General features: G+C 46.9%; 1 protein-coding gene across 4 annotated transcripts; it reads left to right on the top strand.

The window, feature by feature from the left end:
• The first annotated feature begins 349 nt into the window (after positions 1 to 349).
• Positions 350 to 26,493, top strand: LOC144158556 (uncharacterized). 4 transcript variants are annotated; one of them, XM_077689505.1, is made up of 6 exons: positions 350 to 683; positions 1,488 to 1,576; positions 14,225 to 14,370; positions 14,430 to 14,489; positions 20,715 to 20,841; positions 23,935 to 26,493. In XM_077689505.1, the coding sequence occupies exons 3-6, from the start codon at positions 14,292 to 14,294 to the stop codon at positions 25,235 to 25,237; spliced, it is 1,569 nt and encodes a 522-aa protein (XP_077545631.1). In that variant the 5' UTR covers positions 350 to 683; positions 1,488 to 1,576; positions 14,225 to 14,291; the 3' UTR covers positions 25,238 to 26,493. The 4 variants fall into 4 exon arrangements, with proteins under 4 accessions (XP_077545631.1, XP_077545632.1, XP_077545633.1 ...); XM_077689506.1 differs by lacking the exon at positions 1,488 to 1,576 and having other exon boundaries at positions 14,228 to 14,370; XM_077689507.1 differs by lacking the exon at positions 1,488 to 1,576 and having other exon boundaries at positions 20,769 to 20,841.
• The last annotated feature ends 376 nt before the right edge of the window (positions 26,494 to 26,869 follow it).

Raw genomic sequence — 26,869 nt, 5'->3', positions numbered from 1 at the left:
ACGAAATGCGATTTGCAAAATGCTTTCATTTGTTTCGTGTGCGCGAGCTGTGATAAACGCACAGAAGCTGGAGAACGCTCTCTCCTGCTGGGTCAAACTTGCGGTCCCCTCCCCGGCACGCGGGTTTCGTTGCACGTTGCGTGCGTGCGCTTTGTGTCATCAGTGTCGAGTCTGTGGCCTGGGAAGTACTTCTAATTACTCTATCATGATATTTAGGGGCTCTACTTGTAAGCGCAACATTCAATAGAAAATTCTATGCTTAAAAGGACAGATGCCACCGAAGATGCGATTGGAGCGCCACAGGCCTCGAACGGCACTCCAACGCACGTGAAATTAACCGTGCGAGGGTTTACTAGACTAGAATTCGTTGGAATCGGCTAAAGTCCTTTTTCTCCGGGTGGAAAGTTGTTGGCGCTGCAGGATTACGTAGTTTCACTGTGCATCGCGTTATTGTGTGCATTATTTTAATGCTGGCGATCAGGCGAGCGTGAACGTCGTCTGTAGGGAAAGCTGTCGTTCAGAAAAGTAGCTCGTGCCAGTGCCCTGCGGACGTAGGGCTTTGTCACCTGTCGCGGCACCAGCGCGCGTGGACAAAACGCCGTGTGTGGTTGTAAACACGGCCGGGCATACTGTGAACCTCTGCGGAAACAGCTCCCTGGCCTCCCGCATTCGCTCCTGAATAGGTATGTCTTCCCTCGCTTGTACTGCTTGTCGCGTCTGCTGCGTTGCGGTAGGTCCCGGACCTCTGTTCCGCTTCGCGCGTCCAGTGTGCACTGCTTCTAGCAGCGCGGCTGGCTTCGTCAGATGAACGGTTATCGCCTCCCTGACGGCGGCAAGGTCCTCGGAGGCGTTGCCAAATCACCCCCCTACCCGGCTGGGTAAAATGAAGACAGACTGATCAGTTGCAGTTGCAAAACGACACCAGCGAGGATTGCTGTGCTGGATGGGAGCAGTTCTTGATTTTTACCCAACCGGCCAAACCGCTTCCGCTCACTGACTAGCCAGCGTCACTATCAATAATTAACAGTGACGCTGGCCAGTCAGTAAGCGGAAGCGGTTTGGCCGGTTGGGTAAAAATCAAGACAGACTGCTCCCATCAAGTACAGCAATCCTCGCTGGTGTCGTTTCGCAACTGCAACTGATCAGTCTGTCTTGATTTTACCCAGCCGGGTAGGGGGTTGATTTGGCAACACCTCCAAGGACCTTGCCACATTGGGATATAAAGAGTTTTAGCATCGCCTGCTGTATTTTCACTGCGAAGCAGTATATGTCTAACCCCCGAACTTTTATTCCGGTGAAGCCGATTTACTCGGCGCAGCTGCGGCACTCCTCCTCACCACCGCCGACACCGCTTTCACAACAGCTATTCCCATCGCCACCACCGATTCCTCTTTCACAAGCTGCGCAATCGGGTGATATTGGCGGTAGCGCCATTATCAGGTGTTACCAAAGCAACTGAAAGTCTTTCCCCGCGACATTTTCGACAGTGTATTGCACGCCTAAGCACACGTTCATCGCCGGTTTCCGGAGTTCTGCTCACACTGGTTGGGGGTGGACACGGGCACCTGCATGCACGGTGAGTTTTCCTGCCGCTGCCGATGACATGCATGTTGCGCTGATGTGAAATTCAAACGTGGAAGTCTCGCGGCCTAATGCTACCTGTCACCTGCCCTTGATGGTCGAGCGGTTGGGATTTCGGTTGGTGTGTTACACAGACAGTCAGATGCTTACAAGGAAGGATGAAAACAGAGAGCCAGTTGTGAGTGATTTAACTCCCCATGGGCAGACGCGTGTCGTTTGCTCGGAGGAAGAACAGTATGAATCAAAAGAGCAGAACAGAAGTGCAAATGGGTGTGAAAACGACAGAAAGCCGCGGCCACCACCGTTTCTACCGCAAGATCCAGCTTGCCGAGTAGTTGGGAATCTCCCATATGGACAGCAACATTGACGTTACCCAATATTTCTAGTTCAGCTTGGAGGACTTCCAGTGCAACAATTTTGGCGGTGGCTTTCACTTCTAAGTGCGTGCACATAGCCGGTCGCCGGATTATCAGGCACGAGTTGGGAGGGGAGGGAAAGGACGGGAACAGGCACCCGCTGGTGTAGGTTTCATGCCCTTATTGATGACATGTCCGTTGTGCTGGCAGGAGGTTTAAACGTGTACGTCCATCGCCCCAATGCTAACTTTCCGGTGTCCTCAGTGGTCCAGTGGACTGGGTTGGTGTGTTATGCAGACACTTAAGTGCCAACGATGCGGGACGGAAACAGACAGCTCTATGTATCTCCACTAGAATAAATCTCAAGTCCTTCAAAGTTTCATTGGGCTAAGTGCTAATTGCTCGATCACCAATTACAAACGTGTTTTGTTTCGAGCATTTCAAGTACTGCGTCCAGCTTCGCAGGTCATCCTTTTTCAAAGAGGGGAAGGGCAGTAATTTTTTGAATGCCAAACGCATCAGCCCCAAGTAGTAATCTAGCCCTTTTCTTGTGCTTGTGCCACTGTTCCGCAATTTCTAGTGTCCGCGGTGCTTTAGTCACGTGACCGGTTAATCGTGGGGTGGGAAGCGGCAACGTTGGCAAAACCTGCTTTGCCGCATTGCTGAGTTTTCTATCACTGGCGAGTGCGCCGTTACTGTGACAATTTCAAACATCGGTTGCCTTGACAGCCGGGCACAAGCCACTCTTGAATTTAGTTACGATCTGGGGATCCCGGCTAAGCTCGGGGCCTTATGACATGTCGGTACTGCAGGTGTACCACTCACTCGCATTGTGAAGCGGGCAATGCGTTTGGCATTGTAAAATTCAGGAGGCGGTGGTTTCAGCATACCGTTACCGTGTTCACGTTACTGTACACCGTGATTACAGGAGTCGACTGCGAGAGTTACTGTCAATGGTAACATACTGTCGCCGCGTAGCTTTCCTAGCACATGACGCAAATGCACTGCACTCGGTGCCTGATGCCTGCTACAGCTGGTAAAAGTAATTGTATTTAATGTTGTTTATTACATTACAAACGACCAGTTTTTTTCTGTTAGAGGAGCAATAAGGCCACCCCTACTTGTGCTAAGCCTCGCCCGCCTCAATATAGTTCACATAATTTTCTGAGCTCGCAAAGTGCATTTGCATCTTCAAAATTGTGCTGGGCAAAGTAGTGTAAGTTATTTAGTAATTACTACAACATATTTTACTCATTTCATGTGAAAATACTTTGCGTCGCGTAAACTCTAATTTACCTTGGTTCTAACTGCTCAGGTGATGGCTACAGTATTTCCAAAACAACTAATGTTGTGAACGCTTAACCTAAAACGTGAAACACTCGAGCGGCCTTAAACGAAAGCAAATAGCTGTGAGGAGCAAAATTATGCGTGATGTGTTTTTAGACTAATTCATCACACGTCGCTACCTAAACCGCGGCAACCAGGATACGTAAACCGTGTACGGTGTGCTAAAACATGTCCTATCATTTTCATCAGTAAAGGAAACCGTGGCTTCCGGTGACACGGTAAACAGTATCACAAAGACGGTAACGATATGCTAAAACTCTGTTAAGTTGGTTGAAATTCAGTTTTTTGAAATCAGCATGTTACTTGATTCAAACAAGGAATTAAGGTACGCAGGTACACCGGGTCATTGAATGCCCTTATCTCTTGTCGTCCCAGTCTAGTAACGCCCTGTTGAACGAAATATGCTGGTCTTGGCAGTGGTTGAGTAGTAGTGCCGCCGGTTCCATTTGGATGCGTTTTCGGGGAGTACTGATTTCCATGCTATGGAAACCACGCTCATAGCACCTGCTATAGTCATTTAAAGCCAATTTTCGAAGCTGAAGTGCCCGTCAAGGTTCATGAAGGTGTGAGCAAATACCACTGCTGAAGATACGCTGCAATGATACCAGAGACGTGTGAGTCAATATGCGGAACACATAGAAAGCAGTACCGTGCGTGACCCTTTCAGTTTTGACTTAGATATATATCAGAACGGCTAGAAATTCTACACAAATCAAATTTTTGTTAAAGAAAGAGAATTTCTGTTTTAGGCGACAAACCGGTAGTGCGTGTTCTTAGTGTCGAAATGGCTCAGTCAACTTCTTGCCAGTGGTTTCTCTTGTGTCTGGAGTGCACTTACCAACGTAGGCCCCTGAGAAGATGCTGTGTAATACCCGTGCCACTCATAATTGAAAAATGTCTGTAGCGGCTTAAGGGGCCCTGAGATGGATTTCAAAGTGTTTTTGTTTGTGTCAGAAATCTACTCTACAGTTCTTGTAGAAGCAATTCCGAAAATAGTAAGCATATTCGCTCACGCTAACAAAAGTTATTACCCCGACGATACAGAACTATTTGTTGGCTCGGCAGCTTGTGATGACAATAGTCCGACCTCGTCCGAGGCGAAGCAGTCATTTCATAGTTGGCCGCCGGAATTCTCGTTTATGTCCACGATTTTTGACAGCGGCGCTTCTACACGCGTAGTTTACAGCGTCGCCGTTACCATGGTTACTTCAGCGAGTGTGTCGCACATGAGACGACGACGCCCCCCCCCCTTATTTTAGCTACCATTTCAGTCCTTACGGACTTACGAGCAGGAGGTACTGGTGATTGCGGAAGTCGACCTTGCATGCGTGAGAGTTTCCGTAAACGCTAACTTACTCTTTCCGTCGTTACATAGCGATACAGTGGCTAGAATTTCTAGCGGCTGTAATAGCGAGCTCTCTGCTCCGGCGAAATGTACACTCGCGTCTTGATTAGATTACCATAAAGTTCCCATAGAACGCCCTAAAAGGCGTTTTGAGCACACTAAATTGACTAGCTCAATCGTTAGATTGGGTCGTCTACATCATCTGTGCCAAGTATTACTCTTTTACGCGCAGCGGGAAGCTCACACTTTTGTTGCAAAGTTTGTCACTTTTTTCTCACCCTTCCCTTCGTGTTTTTGGACGCCGCCATCTTCACATGTCTACGTCATCGATTCCCAGATGTTCGTCATGAGCTAGACATCCTGCTATTGGGCGGCTTTTTCACGCACTTCCGGCAAAGAGATGAGTCGTCTGCTCAGCGTCGGCTCGCCGGCTGATGTGCCAGCGGAGTGCCGGAGTGCTTAGACATTTTACGACAAACGAAACAAGTGTAAACAAACGCTTAACCGTTTGTATTGAATGCAACAGGGCCATAACACAACATGGATATTCTCTTACTTGAGTACGTTCCATAAAGAAAGTGTTGAAGCCCCATGGCACTTCTTTCTTGCAATCGCAGAGAACTCCCTGAGCCGAATACCCGGGTTTGACGCATACATTTTATCAACTTCCAAACAATTCAGAGATGCGTTTCGAACGAACACAACGTCACAACATGCGTTGCAAGTCCGAGCCGCGATTGACAGACGATGGGTTGCCTCCTCCTGCCTCTCGCGAATTCGGCACTCACCTCGCGCGGTTTGCGGGGACGAACAGCAAGTCACTTAACTCTGGCGCACAAGCCGAGACGGCTTTTAGCCACACACGCTGCACATACCCCATGCGAGGTTGAGTCGTACGTCGCTCAAGAAAGATAATCCAGATCATGGGAAGCACTATCCACCCGCAGAAGCACGTCGCATTTCATCGCGAAACACAGGCGTCCACAACACACATACCATCGCCTCCTGTAATGTCAAACGCATCTCGCACTTCCAAATGGGAGTGAGTAGTATGCCTGCAGTGCCCATTTGCCGCGAGGTGGGGCCCCAAGCTGAACCGGGATCACGCAACCGCAACTGACTGAGCGGTTTGTGCCTTGTTCCCGTAACTAACTGAGCGGTTTGTGCCTGGTTGCCAGGGCAACCGATGTTTGATATTGTCAAAGAAATGGTGCTCGCTCCAGCGCTAGAAAGCTGAGACCCGCGGCGGAGCATGTTTCGCCAACGTTGCCGCTCTCCACCACGCGTCGCCCCAAGCTAAACTGGCGTTCTGTGCACGGGTTCTGTATCGGTTTAAAATGTCTTTTTCACATGCCGCCGGCAGAAATTACAACCGCCACAAAATAAGAACTGGCACTAGCGGGGCCACATCTGATACGGCGCTTTTTGTACAAACAATGCGCTGTGCATCAAGAAAGCGAGCGCACGATCGTCTCCTTGCGGCTGCGAGTTTGCCGCCGATAAAAAGTCACATGCCGCCGATAGCAAAATTCTGCAGCAACGTGCACCGCAAAAGGGCAAGGCCAGGCCGCCGCACACATGCGGCCAGATTTTTCGTTCGCTTTTCCAGCCTTTAGCGGAGTGCGGGATTCATGGTGTCAACAGAGCTTGCCCGTAGCAGACGGCAGTGTGAGCAGCGCAATAGCGGAAGTACGTCACCGCCAAGGAGCGCAGCATCATGGGAGGGAAGGCTCGGTCGCTGTCAACAGCGGAGAGTAAGTTGAAAGGAGGAGGAAACACGGCGCGCCGATAATGCGCGGTTTTTGATTTACAATTTCTCAGCTAATACTCATCGCTTTAACAAAATTCTTGCAGGAGGAGATTGCTAATACATTGCTTTATTTGGTTACATGTACATCCACGCATCGGGGGTATGTATTTCAGGACCCCTTTAAGGGAAAGTGAAACGCAGCTATAATGAAACATAGAGCTCTGTGGGGGTATAACAGATATGAAGTAGTAAGAGGAATGTGGAAAAGAGTAATGGTTCCGGGTCTCACGTTTGCGAATGCTGTACTCTGCTTAAAATCAGACAGTCTATCAGTCCTGGAAATAAACCAGAGAACGGTAGGACATTTGGCCTTAGGCGCGCATGGAAAAACAACTAACGAAGCAGTTCAGGAAGATATGGGCTGCGTCGTTTGAAGTTAGAGAAGCACAGAGTAAAGTATGCTTTGAGATGAGGTTGAGGGCAATAGATCAATGAAGGTGGGCAGCTAAGGTATTTAGGTACCTATACTTGAAAACCGTGGACACGCAGTGGTTAAGAAAGACTAGAAGGCTAACGATGAAATATTGAAAGAACAGTGGAGAATCCAAAACAGCCAAGGTAACCAAAAAAGAGGCAAGGCAAATTGAAACGAATAAATGGAGGGAAAAAATGGAAGCTAAAACGTCGTTAGAGGTGTACAGGGCTGAGAAATTGAACATCAGAAAGGAAAATTTCTACGATAATTCCCAGGGCAGTGCTTTGCTTTTTGAGGCTAGAGCAGGTTGCCTGCGAACTAAGAGTTTTGTGGGGAAGTATTCACAAAATGATGGTGTATGCGTGGTCTGCAGAAAAGAAAGAAACTATGCGGCACATAGTGTTAGTATGTGAGGGTATCCATCCAAATCTACATGAAGGGAATATTGGGCTTTAAATATCGGCCTTTAAAGGGATGCTGAAGTGAATTTGCCAAGCTCCTGTTTTTGCTTGCACTGCGTAGACTGGCTCAGAAAAACACATTTAAATGTTTACCGAGGCAATAAGGTGGTATTCATTTTTTAAGGGAAAGCGTGGAAAAAAAACTACCATGCATGGTTTCTGCAGGTTGCACAAACAGCACTGACGTCAATACAAAGTGCTACTTGATTGGACGATAGACGTCTAAGATTACAATCCAAACCAGTTTATGTTTCGGTCCTGTTAAACAACATGCTTGGCGTCCAGCGTTATCGTTGGATGGGCATTCTAGATATCTTAGTAATTAGCATACCACACTCCTGCCATGTTGTCAGCTATGAATTGCATCATATAAGCCTACCAGCACGGCTTAGAATCGTAGCAATCACTAGCCGAGGCATAAGCGGTGGATGAATGCGATTGGCGTCACTGCAAATGATCAAATGTGGTACGCTTTTCCTGCACGTTTCGAGCTTGCCGGGCTCATGCCTGTACCTTAAGAAGCATGTTTGCACCATGCCAAGGGTAGGCTGCTTTGGGACTGTTCCCGCGAGCGGTCAGTGCATATTGCAACACCACACCGGGAACTCACCAGCACGTCATTGTTACAGTGATGAATGTTACATTGAAAAAGGGGTGAAGTCAGTTCAGAAAACATTGCCACAAAACAAATAAATCAACTTCAAAAAACGAGAGAAAAAACATGCACTATTGTGGGTTCGAATTAACTTGCAACTTAGAAAACCACATACCTTGTACTCCAGACCACTCGGCCACAAGCCAGCCATGCCAGGGGCGAAAATACAAAGTTTATAATGTATAGCCAGGTTACATTTTCTTTCCTTTTTTTGAAAGAGAAAGTTTACTACGAAAAAACAAACATATTAGTATGCGTACGAGGGTCCCAGAGTCAATTGACTGAAAGGGGACCCTCCATTATAAATACATCAAACGAATTGCGTAGAAGCAGTAAATGGGCGAAAGAGCCCCACAAATCAATATGCAGTATAAAACACACAAGAAATTAGCATTTTATGTACAGTAATACCTCGTTAACTCGAAGTCGTAAAAACCAGGGAAAATTTCGAGATAAGCAAAGTTGCGCTAATCGCCTTGAAAAATGAGCGCTCTTCAGAAAAATCACTACTACTTACCGGCTCTTCAGCGGCAGTTTCTAATCTTTCTTCTCGTGCAGGTTTAAAAGAGAAAAAAATAACATACAAGAGACCTTAACCGGCTGGGTTTTGCCGCACTGCCATTTTATTTAGCAGAGAAAAACTGCCTAGTGCTCATCTGCTTTGTGGTCGTACTCGGGCCTAGGAAGGCGTCCTCCAGCTGCTTGACGCATCGCATCAGCCGATCTTCCCCGCCGCTGCTCTTGACCTTATTTCGAAGCAAGCGCAGCAAATTTCTCGTCTCAGTAGATGTTGGCACCTCTCGAGGTGGTTCGTCATCGCCGTCGTCTCCGCCGTCCCCTACGTTAGTGGCCGTTTGAACGATTTCGGCGTCTGTCATTTCTCCGGTCACCGCCACATCCTGCTCACACAGCGCGTACTCCAGAAAAGTCACGTCATTTTTGGCGGCAACGTTACCTGTAAGCTTGATAACCTCTTGACAAAGTTCCTCACAGTCTGTGAAGTCATGTCTCTGCCGTCTCTGCTTCTGGCAAACTGGCGGCACGTGAAAACCCAGCGTGCGCAAAGCAGTTGGCGATAGCCGCTGCGCGAACTTGCTCCCAAGCGCTGCTGAGAAGCTGTACGGCGGAATTTTCGTTCCACTCCCAGTCAAGATTTCGAGTTATCCGCAATGCGACCCAAAAATACTTCAAGATAAAGGGGAAAATATACATGGGACGTATAGAAAAATGTTCGGTGCCACGGAAAATTTCGACTTAGCCGATTTTTCGAGATATGCGAGTTCGAATTAACGAGGTATTACTGTACATACATTAGGAAAGGTAGCTCTAATTTTAGATATGTAATAAAAAAATTAACAAAGTCATTTCGCAAATAACACAAAGGAAGCAAAGGCCCATGATAACCTTGGGTGTAATGTAAGAATAAAACAGAGAACAAGATCCTAATTACAGCAAAAGAAATCCTCTAAGGGTTTTTTTAAAGCAACCAAGGCAGGGGGATGATTTGCAGCTGTAGGCAAATTATTCCAAAATTTAACAGCTGAGAAGCAAGTAGTTTTCTTACCGTAATTAGTGTGAACAGGTCGTAGTAACAAATTGTTATTACTGTATTTTCCGGTGTATAAGTCGCGGTGTTTTTCTGAAATTTTCGTTGGCACGTCTTATCCACCGGTGCGACTTATGTATGGAATAAATCTGATTCGCGGCGGCTGCGCGTGGCCAGCGCACGTTGAAACACAGCTCTATGGTGTAAATCAATCCCAAGTCCACCGGTACGGCATTTCTCATAGCCCATATGTCGCTTCGGGACATTGCACCAAAGAATTTGCAGCTTTTTCTAGTCAAAAAGAATGATAATGACCTGCGACAACCACGCGCCACTTTAGGCCATGCGCAGTAACTACAGTTCAGAATAAATTCAAAGTAACATCAAACTGGGTTGCAAAAACAAAATGCAGCTCATGAATTATTACAGACAGTTACTCTGAAGGAGGTAAACGTGCTGGTAATTTTTAAAATGACAGCTTGGAGATAAATTTTGATTTTCGTGCCGCTTCCCGTCGCGTCACTTCCGTCCGCCATGACACCTTTATTGCGCTGATTTACGACAGCACACAAGAGACGCGCGACGTGCGCGCCGTTTGGAGAGGTCACCAAATGGGTCTCTTGGGACTCCATTTCTACGAAAACAGTTGTAGCCGGGTTGATAAAGGCCGGAGTAATCCGGTCCGCGAGTGGTAACGATGTTGGCGAGGAAGACATCAGAGTCGGAGGACGACAGTGATGCACCGGTGGAACTCCCACTGAAGATACTGAATTATTTGTTAGCGAGTCTGAAGAAAAAGATTTTGATGGTTTTGACTAAACGCCGTCCGTAAGTACATGCCATCTGTGTGTATCCATAAACCATTTTTGAGAAGTTAGTTATGTCCAGACTTTGGATGTTATATGCCCGTGTCTAGCCCTGCTTACAGGGGGATGCGTTACTAGGCGGCGGCCGCCACAACCATGTACTTTCGCCGCACTTTGTAACGATCGGATTCACTATGAGTTTACCTAATTAAGAAGTGCGTCTTATAAAACGGGGCGACTTATATACGGTTTCGTTTTTGAAAAACTCATTTTGAGGGGGGTGCGACCTATACAAAGGTGCGACTTATAGACCAGAAAATACGGTAAGTGTTGCCCCATGAAAGAATGCGATAATGAAAATGATTGTGAACAAAAGCAAAATATAAAGGCAACAGGGCTAAGTGAAGGAATAAGCACCGAGCCTTGATTAAAGCTCTAATCCCAAAAGCTGTTGTTTGCTTTAAATGGGAAAAGTGAGATCTAAATGTAAGGTGCGGGTGAATGCCAAGAAATGTAACCTGGTCGCAAGATGTGATTAAATGAGGCCCAAGATGTAATTCGGGAAGAAAATCGACGGTGTACTGATGAGATCTAAAGACCACAAATTTAGTTTTTTCTGGGTTAATTACTAAATAGTTGATGCGGCACCATTCTACAACATTAAGTACTGCATTCAAGTTTGCGGTAAGGCAAATTATCGATTTATTAGAAAAAGAAGTGGTTGTATCGTCCGTATACAAGATCCAGTGAGAAGAATTAAGACAATACGGAGGATCATTATTATACCATATAAAAAGTAAAGGACCGAGTATAGATTCTTGGGGTACAACTTGGTTAAATGTTCTTGTTTCAGAAAAAGTGTCAGCCATGTATACGGTATATTGTCGGTTAAGTAAATAGTTTTTCAAAAATGTTAGTGGTGGACCTATTCTGCCATAGGCTTCTCATTTTTTAAACAAGATATTACGATTAATCGTATCAAACGCCTTTGTAAAATCTAGAAAGACTGAACCCACAAAATTTCCAGCATCAAGTGATTTTTAATGAAGTCTGTTAGTGAAAGCAATGCTTGGTTGGTGGAACGTCCAGACCGAAAACCGAATTGCCATAGATTCAGTGGAATCAATTTATTGAGGTCGCTGTTCGGACGTTTGAAAAATATCTGTTCAATTGCTTTACTAAGGCAAGAGAGAATGAAAATTGGGTGGTAATTAGATATTAATAGCCGGTCACCTCTTTTGAAAACAGGTAATATTTTAGCTTTCTTTAGGAAATATGGAAAAGTACCAGACCTAAAGACAAGATTTATAATATGGCTAAGAGTATTTATGATTAAATCAGCAACTAACTTCAAATGACGAATGAAAATGTTATGTAGGCCTGGGCTCGTACTTTGAGCGTGCCAAGCGTAGCGAGCACTTCTAGTGTAACTGGGAAAAAAAAGAAAGATTGGGAAGCAGGGGGCAACCAAGTTGCGCATTTAAAGGCTGAGGGGTATTGGGATAAATGGATGAAAAATATTCGCGAAAGGCACCAGCAATATGAGGTGGTTACATCAGGCTTACTCTGTTGTATGTAATTTTTGATATAGAGGCGTTAGCTGCAGTTCTATTATGAAAGGTATTTAAAAGATTCCATTGTTTTTTTGGGTTGTTATGGTGTACGTTTAGCAAATTCATTTTCATAATACTGTTTTTTAGGCTGTTCTAAGAGGATGTTTAGGAGGCAGCAGTATTTGTTATATCGCTTCGCTAAATTAGAATTAAAGGGCTGTTTTTTGGTTCTTTTGTACATATTGTCCTCTTTTCCGCATGCTTTCGAATAACCCTTTAGTCATCCATGGGTTGTTCGGATAGCTAAATCTCTTTTTACATTTAAGCGTGGTAGTACTTGATGATACAGCTTTTAAAATTGCAGAAGAAAAGTTATGCAGTGCTGCCTCTGCATCATCCATTGAATTAATAATACACCAATGAGTCATCCAGATTGCTTCTCTAAGTTGAACTTTGAACTCTAAATTGAACTCATTTAGTTTCAGCATTTCAACCTGCTTGGATGACTATTTCTTGTATTGTGGTCGTGCAGTAAGCATCCCCCAAAATCCCACAGTATGTCATGTCTAGCAACTGCATTCCTTAGATGGAAAAGCATTCGCAGATGTGTGGCCATGCTGCTGACCGCTGTGCTTGTTCACCCAGCACAAGAAGGGCTCTCTGCACCCTGTTTTTTTATGCTGTACTATAGAAGTTTTGGTTGGTTGCAATTCCTTAGTACCTATATTAACTTCGCTGCCTTTTCTCCCACCTTCCACTGCCTTAGATTTTTCTACTAGCATAACAGGCAGCAAAGCGTCGATCTGCATGCGTGGGGAGTCAGAGCTCGATGCATTCTACTAAGTAACAAACTAAAGGCACATTCTTCGAGGCACAAACGTGCTGTAGTTTTCACTGAGCGAAGGAATTGCGACGGCCCGCCGGCGATCAGCTGACTAAATGTATGAATGAATGAATTTATTGTTAAAATGGAAAGGAAAGACCACGAGCAGGTGTAGTTTGTCTCACCTAATGGTGGACTCGGAAACGCCTGCTGGTGTGGGGAGTGTGGGGAATGGGAACACAGGTGTACAGGAAAGGACGGAGAGAGAGAAAGGGAGCATACATATGCACATATATACAGGACTAATAAGGACATAATTAAATGCTGAGCTGACTGATTCTGTTAAAGGGTCGGCGAGCCTTGCAGTAGCGCATTCAAGCCATGGCATCTGGCTTTAACATCACACGGAATGTCATAGGAAATTGGCAAGGAGGATACAGAGAGGACAGCTGTTTGAATTGATTTTTCTCCTGAATGAAGTCGCGTAAACGAAGTGAAGGTTGATGAAACATGGCTTAGAGACTGCAGACTACAATTTTCACTAGTAATCCCGCAATTTTTACAAATTCCTTCAGTGTCCCTTTAATGCCTTGAGCACTTCATGTCATTTTTCGTGCACGTTGGGCATGGGTATTACTCTGGTGCCAGCCAAGAAATGAGAGTTGTCTTGTTTGAGTCCTGCGGATGATGACTGCTAGGTGGAATGTAATGTAGATGAGTTGTGTACATGGTGCTTGAACGGGTTAATAGGGGGACAATTCTGCTGGACATAGAAAGAGAGTTAGAAATATCTGCTGCTAGCACACCTGTTGTAACAAGGTTACACTACAGTTCTATATCCTTAGTGGTAGTGGTGTGTGTTTTGCACATACTGTGCTCACTACCGCTGTTATGACATTCAATCTCTTTGTTATAGAGCTGGCAATATGGGCCTTTGGAACAGCAATAGATACTATAAAAATGCTTTTCATAAAAGATAAGTGTCCTGTACTTTAGAAAAAGGGGACGTGTTCATTTCATAACTTTGTCAGTACAGCTTTTTAATGTTTTTTTTAAAAAGCTAGTGGCACTAATTAGTGCCTGTGAGAAACTAATATCAGCAAACATGTATGGAACATCCAGAGTGGGAGTGTGGTAGCTCCTGAAATACTATCTAGGGCAGAAGGGTCTGAAAAGTGCACTAAAGCAATATGGGGAAATGAGCTAGCTAGTGCAGTAAATATTTTGAAACTAAAGCGCAAATATAGACTGGAACGAAGAAAGGGAACAAGAAGCACTTTTTTTCCCTTTCCTCTTCTTTGTCTAATTTTGTGCTCTTATTTTCAATTATAAAAAATGTGTGCATGTTTCATCAGTTTGGATGACCATGAAACTGTTTAATCAGTAGCCTGCCAAAGGCATATCTGGTGATCAATGGTCTCTATGTCATCATCTATGGGATGGGAAACTGGCACTGGGCTTACAGCCAATCCTTTTATTGTTTCGTGCGTGTAAATTTATCTGTGGTTGTGTTTGTTTGCTTCCAGAAGGCACCGCACCGACAGAAGCCGTACTGCGTGCAACATCCTCGACGCGTGACAGCCGTGTTACACAATGTGGGGGGGTGCAACCTCCAACCGGGTTGTATCTTGCAGCCGAAAGACGCAAGCCGCCGTTACTACCAGTGCCAGAGGTACTTTCCCAATTAGATGTCGCTGTCAGTCTGCATTATGGACTGATTTTTTTTTGCAGGTACACAGTATGCTGTGACATTGATCAGTGCAAGCTGCCAAACCGAAGAGGCATTTCCAGGTTAGAGTTCATGGTTTTTCTCCTCATATGAGCGTTCTAGTGTAGAGGGGGAACACGGCTGTAAAAAAAACAAGTTTGTGTTATAGTTTTTTTATCCCTTTTCATACTTTTATTATTGCGGTAGTATGCCCGTTGGCATAAATACTATGTCTCAAGTATGGGTTAACTCCAGTTTCGTAAAGAAACGCAAGGTGGGAGCGATGGTGTGGTCCCCATATTCACCGATGAAGGTCAGGTGGTCTGCCAGGGTGGAGGCCTGTGCCTCAAAGGTGTTGTGTTCTTGCCGTTTCCAATGAAGGGCACGTCCACAGCAAATGTTCTGTGTCCGCATCTTCGGCAGGAGCCATGCAAAAGGGGCAGTTCTGTGGGTCATGGTAGTGTAGTGGCCACTCCAGGTAAGAGCGGGAGAGAGGGCTACACCAACATAAAGTCTTCGCAACAAGACCTCCTCCGAGTCTGCTAGGGAAGAGAGTCTAATGCCACCGTTCCACCAGTGGGATTAGAGCTCGTGTGGTGCGACGAAAATCTTTCCTTTGGAGAAACTGTCCTGGGGTGTCTAGTGTCAGTACAGGCGATGGTGATGGGACAAATGCAGTGTGGCAGGCACCATTCGCCGCATTGTGAGCAGGGAGCGTATTTCGCCGGACCCACGAGACCAGCAGAGGGCAGTGGTACAACGTATCCAGTATGTCATGAATGTCCCTCGAAATTGCTCAGTTGCTATTTAATCGACGTAAATAACATATGGCCGCCGTTCAGTCTATAAATTTGTAAAGTAGTACTTCTAGTGGCTTGAGAAGAGCAGGAGTTAGGGCTTGCAAGCCGTCCCGGATGGCCGTAAGCTCGGCCAGCATAAACGACAGGGTGCGGCGTGTTTCTTAGAAACACGTTTGACAGGACTCTAGGTGGGAAGGCCATTGTAGTGTTGTGGTCACCATGTCATCCTTGGCCCCAGCGTACACATATGCCTGCACCACCTGGGGTTGAGACTCAGCTGCGAGATCTTGTGCAACCGTGAAGAGCGTGTCAGAATGTCCGTTGGATCGGTTGTGCACTCACATACTTCATTCATGGCAGTCTGGAAGCTAGGAACATTTGTTCTTTGTGAGGAATATAAATTGTTCCAAGCGTGATGCTGCTATTTTGAGGCTGGAAAACAAGATGTGTTCATAAAGTGCCGAGCGTTCAGCTGTGCAGATGTCGGAACGGTTTAAGGGTACTGATTAGAGATCCTAAGTGATATTTTACCTAAAGAACGAAAAACATCAGGGTTGAAATTCTGCCTTTTTGAGTACAGTTGCCAGGTTACAAAAAAGGCTAGGTTTAATTTATTTATTTTTAAAATTTGCATAATTTAGCCTGCTGAATAGAAGACGAATGAATGAATTTATTGTTTCCCTGGGAAGGAAGGTCAACTAGCTGGTGTATTTTGTCTCACATAAGGGGGGCACCGGAATGCCTGCTGGTGTGGAGGGGGATTGGGAGAACAGGCAGGCAGGAAGGGGAGAAGCAAGAGTAGGAGAGGATACATATAAACAGGACTATACGCTAAAAATAAACAAACAAATAAAACACTACTGACACAAACACAAAAATAACACGGCCACAGCCTAGTTTGCTAAATATGGAGAAAACAGTGCCGGGAGGAGTTCCGAGGCGTGCAGGTAAGAACTGAGTGCTTCATGGACTCCATCCAGCTTTTTGGCTCTGCCCGGCAGCCACCAACTCTCTTCGAAGGGCCGAGCCCTTCCTGTGAAGATGGCCAGCAGTTCAGCCCTCCTTCACACAAACTGAAGCCACTCAAGGACCAAATGCGGCAGGGTTCATACGGTTGGGACGGCAGTGCTGGCACGATGGGCCGTCAATCAGCCCCAGGCAGTGTTTTTGTTTCGGTGTTCACACGCACTCGGCGTGAAGAAGCAGGACAGCCAAGCGTTGCTGACGTGACAGCCGTTAGGCCTGCACTGGAAGCGGGGTCTCTCCTCCGGCCAACCACGTGTCTGGGTGCTGGGCCCGCACATGCCACTGGATCAGGAGGCAGTTGTCTTGGCCTAACACCCACTGCAGTCATAGGTGAGCGCCCTGTTCAGCCAGACGTGCCGCCTTTGCTCGCAAGGCCCGCTTGAAGGGTGAGCACGGGTCACCCTCCCAAATCTGCAGTAGGGCCATTCGGAAATCGTACAGCAGGGCACAGCGCTCGTGGTTGGCTCCAGCTCCGGTGGAAGGTCCAGACCAAGGCCTACGCCCATCAGCTATGGTGTGGCGGATGATGCGGCCTAGCGCAGCCGGGACTGCCTGCTGGCCTCCGCCAGCACAGTTGCTGCTGTGACCAAACCCTGCTTGCTGCCCCATAGAGCCGTCTGTGTAGGATAGGGTGTGGCTTTCCAGGTCACCCCAGATGACGGCCTGGGACATCTGCAGCTGCTCGCAGTGCGACATCCGCCGCTTGCAGCGCAGGCCCAGGATCTCCATGTGCACCTTGGCCACCAGGATAGGCGGCGGCCAAGGGGGGGCTGCGTCAAGGGTGGCCACCACCTGCTCATACAGCGCCAGCATGAGCCCTCCGCGGGAGCGGCGATGTGTGCGCTGCCGTTGCAGCAGGGGACTGCCCCCTTTTGCCCACTGCAGCTGGCCAATGTAGCCCAGGTTGGCTGCTCCACCGTTGTTTGGAGCGTCCATGCCACCGCCTCAGCCAGCGTCTTCACGCACTGAGAGTCTCAAGGCAGGCCCAGGCTGATGCGGACGCCCCTGTGTTGGCCGCTCTCCAGCTGCCACCAAGTGGGCTTCTGCAGGGTGGCCAGCAGCTGCACGTACATGAGCCGGACGGCCGAAGCATTGCACAGCCGCAAGGTCGTTTGCTGCGAGCAGCTCCTGTCCTGTTCAGCCACCATCTTCCACACAGCCATTGTGGCCATCTGTGCCCTGGCTCGGAGCTCCTTCGCAGCCTGGCCGAAGTTGACGCAGTGGTCCAGTGTGAGCCCCAGGTGTGCACACTGGTCTTCCAGCTGAGCCCCTCACCGTCGATGTGCCAGCAACTGGCCCCGCGACAGGATGGGTGTCTGGGTGCATCAGCACAGCCTCCGTCCTGCTGGCCGATAGCTGCAGTCCAACATTGGCCAGCTTGGCCCACACCACATCTAGGGCTGCCTGCAGCTGCAGCATGACTCCTTGGCAGTCCGCCTTAGGTCCCAGTGCCTGGGCGTTTACAAGGCGCTGCCACCTGCATGCGTCAGCGTTCCCGGCACACCCACCTACTGTCAAGTGCCGAAATGGCACTGTCATTCGCACCTGCACCGTGTTGCCTTTCGGGAACGCCTTGACGGAGCTCCACAGCTCGCTCGAAGTGCCGGACTTCTCCAGCACCCCTGTCGTCTAGTAGTACCAGCGCAGCCACGTGCCTGGTAGCCTGGGCGTGTTCCAGCGCTGCCATTACATCGGCAAGGAGTCCGTTGCAGCCTGGTGCTGCTAGAATCCTGTGAGCTGCTCCGGTATGAACTCCTCTTTTTCCGTGATGGCCTCCACCCTGCACAGCGGTGCCCGCTTCAGCTTGCAGTCGCAGGAGGTGAGGGCCACGGCAGGAGGCCACGATGGCCCTGAAACCCCTGCCTGGCTTAAGGAGAAGCCGCAGAATGGCCAGCTTTCAGTCGGGCGGCAGCTGCCCTGTCTCCCAAATGTGGTTATAGGCTGCCAGCAGCCTCACGAACCCCAACTTGTCTGGTTGCGAACCATCTGGTATGTGAGGCCGTTGGGCCTTGGCGCCATCTTTCGCTAGCGGGTGCACAGTGCACCATGTAGTTGAGCCTCTATGGGAGCATCGTTGAGTAGATGGTATCCCTCAGACTGCTCTGGTGCAGCAACCGGAGGCCTAGCTTCTGCCTGGTAGGGGGCAGGAAGTGCTCCGCGAAGAGCTGCTCAGCCAGCTGCTCGTAGCTGGAATTCCTCCTGATGGTGAGGGCGGAGAGGGGGTAGTGGTTTCCACGGGGCTTGAGGACCAACTGCAAAAATGCCCCAGACAAAACTGCAGCGTGGGTCGGCCTTCGAGCTCATGCACACCTGAGGCCACTGCTGAGGCCATTGGTGTGCCATCGGCAGACCACTTCACACGGTGGTACCCCATCCAGTATGTCCGGGCTCCCAAGCGCTGTGCCTTCCTCTCCGCCTGGTTCCGCTTGGCTCGCTGCTACTGCAGCTTCAGGTGCGGCGGGGCGGCACCCTTGGCGATGGAGCACTTTCGCGTGGGTTTCCTGGCACTGCGAAGCAGGCCGTAAACCCCGTGAACCTCCTCAGCAAGGCAGCACCAGAAGTGGTCTCAGTGGGTGACGGGGACGTGGTGCAGTGTGGGTCGGCTGTCCGGCTTCCAGGTGGTGCAGTGTGTAGCAAGTTGTGGTCAGAGCCTCACGTGCTGGATTCCCGCATCCCAAGTTCCAAGTGGCGTCAAACCTGGCTGACACCAGGCTGGGGTCTATGACCGTGGTAGTGCTGTTGCCTTGCCTAAAGGTGCACTCACTGGTGTTCAGCGCAGTCAGGTTGAGGTGCAGCATGGTGTCCCACAGGTGTTCTCCACATGCATCCGTCCCACCATCCCCTTACATAGTGTGGTGTGCATTGAAGTCACCACAAAGCAGATCCCGGGCAGCACAGAGGGATACCTGCCGATTCAGGAGTTTCGAGTCCCAGGGTCGGCGCTGTGCACATACCCACTGCACACAGTCACGTCACCATCAGATCACGTCACCACCAAGTCACAGCGACTTGGACTTAGATCATGATACATTCTACAAACTAACAAACTAAATGCACGTTCTTTCAGGCACAAACATGTCGTGGCTTTGTTTCAGCTAAGTGAACAGATTGCGCCGGCCCGCTGGTGCCCGGCTGACTAAATGCCGGGCTGACTGATTGTCGGAGGGTCGGTGGGCCATGCAGTAGTGCAGTAAGGCCAAGCGATCTTGCTTTTAAGGGACAGACAACCGATTTTCGTCGAGTATATGTTCACTGTCCCAAATGAAAGGGCATCACTTCAAACACCTTAATCCGAAACGGTTTTGCTGACAGCGCCCTAGAACGTTTTAAATCGAAATTTTTAGATCTACGAGCCGTATGTGTCCTCTCAAAAAATGATGCTGGCAATCAGGACACCCAGTAGCGCGGCAACATACTTTTGTCTGTATGCGAAATGAAAAACGATATTTTAAAACATGTCCCCAGCTAAAAAAAGTGTGAATCGCAGGCTTTCGTATTCCTTTATGTGTATTTTTAACTTCAACAGTCAATTTTGCACGAATGCACCACCTGTGAAGACATAAAAGTAGCATCTGTCTTCAGGTGGTGGCAGGTCCGAAGTTCAATTCTCTTCGGGCGCGACTTTTTTTTTGCTGCCATTGGCGTATTTGGAAACTGAAATCAAATATGTTGCAGAACAAACACCCCTGACTCAGGCAGAATCGTCAAAGCTCCTTCACTGGGTCTGTTTACTGAACGCTGCCATTGATTCTGAGCATGGAGGCTCAGTTAGCCACACAGAGCAATCCAGCGACAGCGGGCTGCATGTTGTAAAAATTTTCAAAATAATGTTTAAAAATACATATACAATTTTAACTTATACGAATACTTGTGTTAGAGGTTTTCAATACGTAAATAAACGTTTCAGCAGTTACAGTAGCTGCTAGGTTTGCAGGTCACGTGAGAGGGACACATATTGTAGTGTCAAGTTTCGACACTATGAACTGCCACCCTTCCGATTTCAAGAAGTTTGCTGCCAAGTTAAAATTACTTCCGCCAATTTGTTTATGAATTGCTTGTGGTTACCGGGCTATATAGAACGCTGACTTTCATGTGAACTAGAGAACACATACGCGACAAAAATCGGTTGTCTGTCCCTTTAACATTATATGAAACATCATAGAAAATCGGCAAGGAAGATGCAGAGAGAAGGACAACATTTTCAGATTGATTTTTATGCTGACGAAAGTCGCGTAAATGCAGCGAGAGTGGTAGAAACATGGCCTATATCCTCCAGACTACAATATGGGCTAGTAATCCCACAATATTTACGAATCACTTCAGCGGTGTTTTAAAGTCAGGCCTGTGCAGTGCTCTACTTAAAACTAAGTCCTTGCAGTGAAATTGAGTAGTCAGAAAGAAGCGAGACGTTTTACTAAAGTCTGTGTGAACATTGTACGTGAGTCATTGTGTTTAGCTGCTCTGACCATTGATTTTTTTCAGTTCGAAAATTGGACAGAGCTCAAGCTTGTGTCTTAGAGCAGTTCTCTGCTTCAGGAGATGATGCTGACATTGCGGTAGAAGGTGGTCTTCGCACCTGCTGCTGCCGCCCATGTTCTGGCAACACGGGGTAGGTTGCAATGCTTGCAGTGTGATTTGTGGAACAAACACTCTTTTTATAGCTCAGGCTTAAAACAGGCATTCATTTTGCTGAATGTAGATGTGTTGCTACAGGACACTGACAAGACAAGAGAAAACACATTTTATTGAGTGTTTCTTAGGTCAGAGGATATTCATAGCTGCAGGCATAAACTGGGCAGCAATGTCGGTTGGTCGGGTGACCATCATGGTTTGCACACGTGTGTCTGGGCTATGCATTGCTACCTCCCACTGCTCATCGGATGTGAATAGTGAAAGCTATTTTCAGGGCAGGCCCATATTTTTTGAGATAGATTGGTTGGGGCGTCGCACAGGAGGCAATCAGCGGTGGGTATACTGATGGCTGAATGTGTTAGCCTTGGAAGGTTTGGTAAGGCTATGTTTATTAGGAGGGGCCAAACATGCACTTGCTTGCTGTTTAGGTTTTTGACCGCCAGAGCGTAGACCTGCAGGAGAGCCAGTATTGCGTGATTTCATTGTAAAACACTAATCTGTTCCTTGGAGAGCGGGCTTCGTGGTTTTCGTGTAGACCAGTTCACACCAGGATGGTGAGGCTCGGGCCACTGTTGTGAGCTGCCTCGTTTTGGTTGGAGCCAGAGTCCAGACGAGTTCGACGGGGGACAGAGGGAGGTTCCGGTTCAAGATTTTGGGTGCTGCATTGGAGATTAAGCCGGCAGCGAAATTTTGTATTGCAGTTTTCGAATCTGAGATGACTGGTTGGGTTGGATTGCAGTGAAAGTGCTATGGCCATGATGCAGGGCTTGATTTCAAATTTTGTCTAGAGAGCTCAAGTTCTTTTTTCTTTTTGCTGTGCGTGATGTCTAGGATGCACGGTTCATGGAATTGGCCTAATGCTTAGGTTTGCGTGTGCGTCATGCAGTATTAGGGGTTTGCCCGTTTGTTGAAGAGGTTGTTTGATTCCCAAGTTATGCAGGATGTGTAATCCCGTGGGGATAACAAGTGACATTTGATATCTTAATTCGGCTTCACTGTAAACTCCTAGTTACTCGAGTGTGGCTGTGAAGGTGCACGGGGGCAGGTGCAGTGGGGATTTATATTCTTTTCTTATTAACTGGTTCACTTTGTTTAGTTTTGCAGAGCTTGGGTGTAGATAGGGTAAAAAATAGTTTATTCTGCTCATATCAAATGTTTGTTCCAGCCTGATGCCCTCCTGTTCCTTTAAACTTCTGCATCGGTTTGAAATCCGCTGAATCAGACCGATTGTTTGGTTTATATGTCTTTAGATTGTCCTGAGAAATTGAGTGTATGCCCTGGTCTGAATTTTGAGGCCTAAGATTTTTAGTGATGAGACCCTTGAATCATATTTTTGAAGATGTGTTATTTAATGTTGGCGAGTGGCTGTTTCCTTCGTTTTGTAGGGATTAGAAAGCTTCCAGACTCATTGGCTAAACATGATAATCCGGCCTTTTCTGCTTCTATTGCCACCTGTGACACCTTTATTATACCGGCTGCGCAATATATCATGGAAAAACAGAACGAAAGAAAGGAACATTAATAGCACCAAGTAGAAAATATGAAGCTATACAAGGGACAGAGAATATGATAAGCACTGGAGCCAGTCACACTCATGGGCAACAAAGCGTGAAGAGTCAAAACAGAATCTGGTTTACCAAATGATCGCACAAGTGTCCCCTGTGTTGCTCATTGGGTATGGAGCGTGTATTTTTTCCTTTTGGTGGCCTTTGCGAGGTAGGGTACGCACTCGAATTTGCAGTAAAAGATGGCGAGGTTACTACTGCCCGTACCAGTTTTCAGAGACTTAATGATGTCATGACTCATCATTTAGGCAGTGCCCGATCTGATGTAAATCACTCTACCTGTGAGCAGAATGTCGGACATGGCACCACACTTCCATGGAATGAGGAGTTTGTTTTGTTTTTGTAAGGAAATGGTGTCTGTCAGCTCTTTCGAGTTCATGTGTCAGCTAAGAGCAATGAGTCTGGTTCACGCAAAAACACATCAATGCCAGCACATTCTGCCACCTTCCCAAGCCAGCGGGAAATACTTAAATGTTTCCTGCGAATTAACATGTTCACTGCCTTGTGGGTCACTGGTAAGTTATCGCCTGGGTTCTTACACGGCAGTAAAGTTACGAGCATGAATCTGCTGTCAGATGTAATATCTTCATCATACTATCACAACTGCTATAAGTTGGAGTTTTTGTTGTGTTTTGTGCATGAGTTAAACATGTTCTTTTGTGAAACTTGTGATTAAATATTTTCAGTTGACTATGTTTTAAAGGGACCCAGGTAAGCCTTTCGTAAAAGTTACAAAAGAGCTGTATTGTCACGTAGCACCAACAAAGCGATGCAATGCCGTTGGTATTATTGATCTACATTCAGTATTAGCTGCGAGGGAAGCAATTAAGTGCACCTCTCCCCCCTTGCCGATCGATTCCTCCTCCCTCTCTGCTTCTTTCAAAGCTGCTGGAAACACTGGGAATAGCCTTGGGACATCGCGACGCTCGACTTCCGTTCTGCGCTAGCTACATTCCTGCGCCTAGGCACGGGTCAATCGCTGCGGACCCGCCTTTGCCTCGGGATCGCGCAGGAAGGAGGAAGAGCAGCCGGAAGCCAATGGCAGTGACGTCGGCAGCCGAACTGACCGGCGATTGGGCGAATCAGGAGGGCGGCTCGCAGTTGCATGAGCCCCGATCGCCGTTGCGTCAGCAGCTATCGGCTCACTGCAGCGTTGCGCTCATCGGCTGAGAAAGGCTATCTTCAAAAATTGTTTACAAATTATCCGTAGAACGTATGGGGCTCACACTTGGCTCAAAAATCCCCCGTTATGTGTTCTACCACCTGAATGCATTTGATTACCACCTTCACAAAGCTTTTCTAGGTCCCTTTAAGAATCTTGCATTTATTTAAAAAGAGTACTAGCATTTTTTAGGCATTTTTTCGAATGTTAAAATTTTTCGAATTCGAAAAATTTTTTCGAATGTTAGCATATTTTGGTATGTTTTGGTCATCGAGTTGGCATATATGCAGTCTTTATTATTGAACAGAGTATTCCAATACTGTGTCTCATTTTTTCCACTTAGGAATTTTTGCTCTGACGGCAAGAAAATCCTGTTTGGAGGGAAGCTGTATTCTTGCCTTTCCTGTGAACATCTCAACCACCAGACCACTCATAGCGAAGGGTGTGCCACTACGACGCTTCACATCTGCACTATTTGCAAAAAAGCCTTCAGTGGAAACCGCAGCTTCAGCCTACATATGAAAATGCACTCTAGCAATGAGCTCCACGGGTGTCGCACCAGTACTGGGCAATTTACACACACAACTACCCTGGTTATTCATGAAAGTGCACACTCTGGTGAGAGTTCCCACACGTGTAGCATCTGTCAAAAGGTCTTTGCTCAAAAAGCTAGCCTGGTGGCTCATGAAAGATTGCACTGTGGCAATAAAAAGCCGTATGTGTGTGGTATCTGTCAGAAGAGCTTTAAGTTTAGAGGTAACCTCGTTAAACATGAAAGACTGCACTCTCGTGAGACGCCCCATGTGTGCAGCATCTGTTATAAAGGTTTCCCTTTAAGTGGTCAACTGGCTCGTCATGAAAAGTCGCACTCTGCTGACAGGCGCTATGCGTGCAGTATTTGTAATAAGAGTTTCTCTAGGAGCTCCGATCTGGCTGTTCACAACAGATTGCACTCTGGCGAAAGGCCTTACGTGTGTAGCATCTGTAAAAAGAGCTTCGCTAAGAGATCCCATCTGGCTGCTCACAACAGATTGCACTCTGGCGAAAGGCCTCACGTGTGTAGAATCTGTAATAAGAGTTTCGCTACAAGATCCCATCTGGCTCGTCATGGAAGATCGCACTCTGGCGAAAGGCCTTACGTGTGTAGAATCTGTAATAAGAGCTTCGCTAGGAAATCCACTCTGGCTGCTCACAACAGATTGCACTCTGGCGAAAGGCCTTACGTGTGTAGCATCTGTAAAAAGGGCTTTACGAGTTGCGGGACATTGACTCGTCATGAAAGGCTGCACTCTAGTGGAGGGCCTTACGTGTGTAATATTTGCCAGAAAAGTTTTTATGAAAAATGGAAACTGGCGGATCATGAAAGCCTCCACTCTGGTGAGAGACGCTATGTATGTAGCACCTGTCAGAAGAGTTTTTCTCAAAGAAACAGACTGGTTGTGCATGAAAGAGTGCATTCTGGTGAGAGGCCCTATGTATGTAGCATCTGTCATCATAGTTTTTCTCGAAGAAACTGCCTGACCAGGCATAAAAGATGGCACTCTGGAGAAAGTCCTTATCTGTGTGGCATCTGTCAGAAGAGTTTCACTCATAAAGGCAGCCTGAACAGACATGAAAGAGTGCACTCACGTACCTTACATGTGTAGCTTCTGTCCGAATGCTTTTTCTTAAAGGACCTACCTGGAAAGGCATGAAGTATTGCACTCTGGCAAGAGGCCCTATCATTGTAGCATCTGCCAGGAGGGCTTTGCCCGCAAGCGGTCACTTGCAAAACATGAGAAAATGCATACCAGCAAAACGCCCACTTAATAACAGGTAGATAAGAAACATTGGTAAGTCACATTGACATTGCATCAACGAAAAAGGTTATCCAGAAATTTGCACTGGCATACATATTTCACTGATAGATGTCAAGGGCTTGTATGCATTAGAGGAGCTTTCTTCATGAGCATATTTTGGCCATGCATGTGGTGGGACAATGACCAGGGGCTTCAGTTCTAAAGTGTCTCCTGAAAGGGCTTTTTGAAACAACTGATTTATCATGACTGACTGCGCTCTTCGATAATCACTGCATCAGTGTTATCAGTTTAAACAGTTATGCTACAAAAAATTGGCTTAGCAACCACATTCACAGACCGTAAAGAGCCCCTCTAAGCAGAACCTGTGGAAAAAAACGAACACTTACAATCGAATGTTGCTATTCTTAAAATGGTAAAAGCTGCCTGTACTGTAAGCTTTCACAAAAGTTTTGTGAAGGGAAACCTAAAAGCCATGAAAAATTGTATAGTGGTGACAAGTGTAATTTATACAACCAAAAGAGATTTCCAAAAGATACCCGGTTTCACGATGTTAACTGCAGTGATGATGCATTCAGTGTTTTGTCTCTGTGATACACTTAAAGGTGTTGTGCTGGGGGGGGGTTTCACTTTACACTGTGTATATTCTTGATCAACCTCACTTCATTAAGGAGTAAGATCACTTCTTGTGTTGAAAAAAAAGTACTTTAGATTTCTCGATATGACTCTTGCCATCTACCCTGCTGACATTTCTAAATTTTTGTACTATTTCTTTGTAAGAATAACGCCCCACGTTTTTTCACGGCGTGTATCTTTTGACTGCTTTTACTTCTTCCCCATGATTTTTGTGCCGTCTTTGATTGTATCTCAGTCATGTTTTCTAATTCTTGTGTTCTTTCTTTTTGTTGACCTGCATTTCGGGGCATAATGCTTGTTTATCTATGATCTGTGGGAGATAAAGTGAGACTTCTGCTTTCACCCACTCATATGCTGATGTATGGGCTTTTGTTCTGGTCAGTTTGGCTACGAGCAACTTCTTTCCCAGTTTTGTTTAAGTTTCATGTATTAGTCATGGGAATAAAGTTGCTTCGTATGATTTGTGTCAATCTGAGCAGTGTTGACATGCTAATGTCAACAAAGTTTCCGATATTTTTTAGTGCGACCACAAAAATGTACATCAGGGCGTCTTGCTGCATCATGACTACTAAAATAATTATATTGTCCATAGCCAAGGACGATGCAGGGTTTGTTGAAGGAACGAACGTTTATTGGGGTGAAACTGTGCTCCTCAAATACCCGAAGAAAATTCCGTAGCAGTGACGAAGGAATCAACATAATGGTGTGCGCGGGCGTGTCGACAAATAGACTACCGCAGCGTTTGCCCTGTGAGCATCTTTCGGTGCAATTGTTGCTCGGACTGTCAAATTACATCGATTACACCGATGATCAAAGAAGATTATTCTAGGCTAGTGATGTCAGGGT

Source organism: Haemaphysalis longicornis, unplaced genomic scaffold, assembly GCF_048455015.1.
Source record: "Haemaphysalis longicornis isolate Haplotype H1 unplaced genomic scaffold, Haemaphysalis longicornis Haplotype H1 scaffold_10, whole genome shotgun sequence".
NCBI lineage: Eukaryota > Metazoa > Arthropoda > Arachnida > Ixodida > Ixodidae > Haemaphysalis > Haemaphysalis longicornis.
Note: the sequence above shows the minus strand (reverse complement) of the source record. Positions and strands in the feature narration are given on the sequence as shown.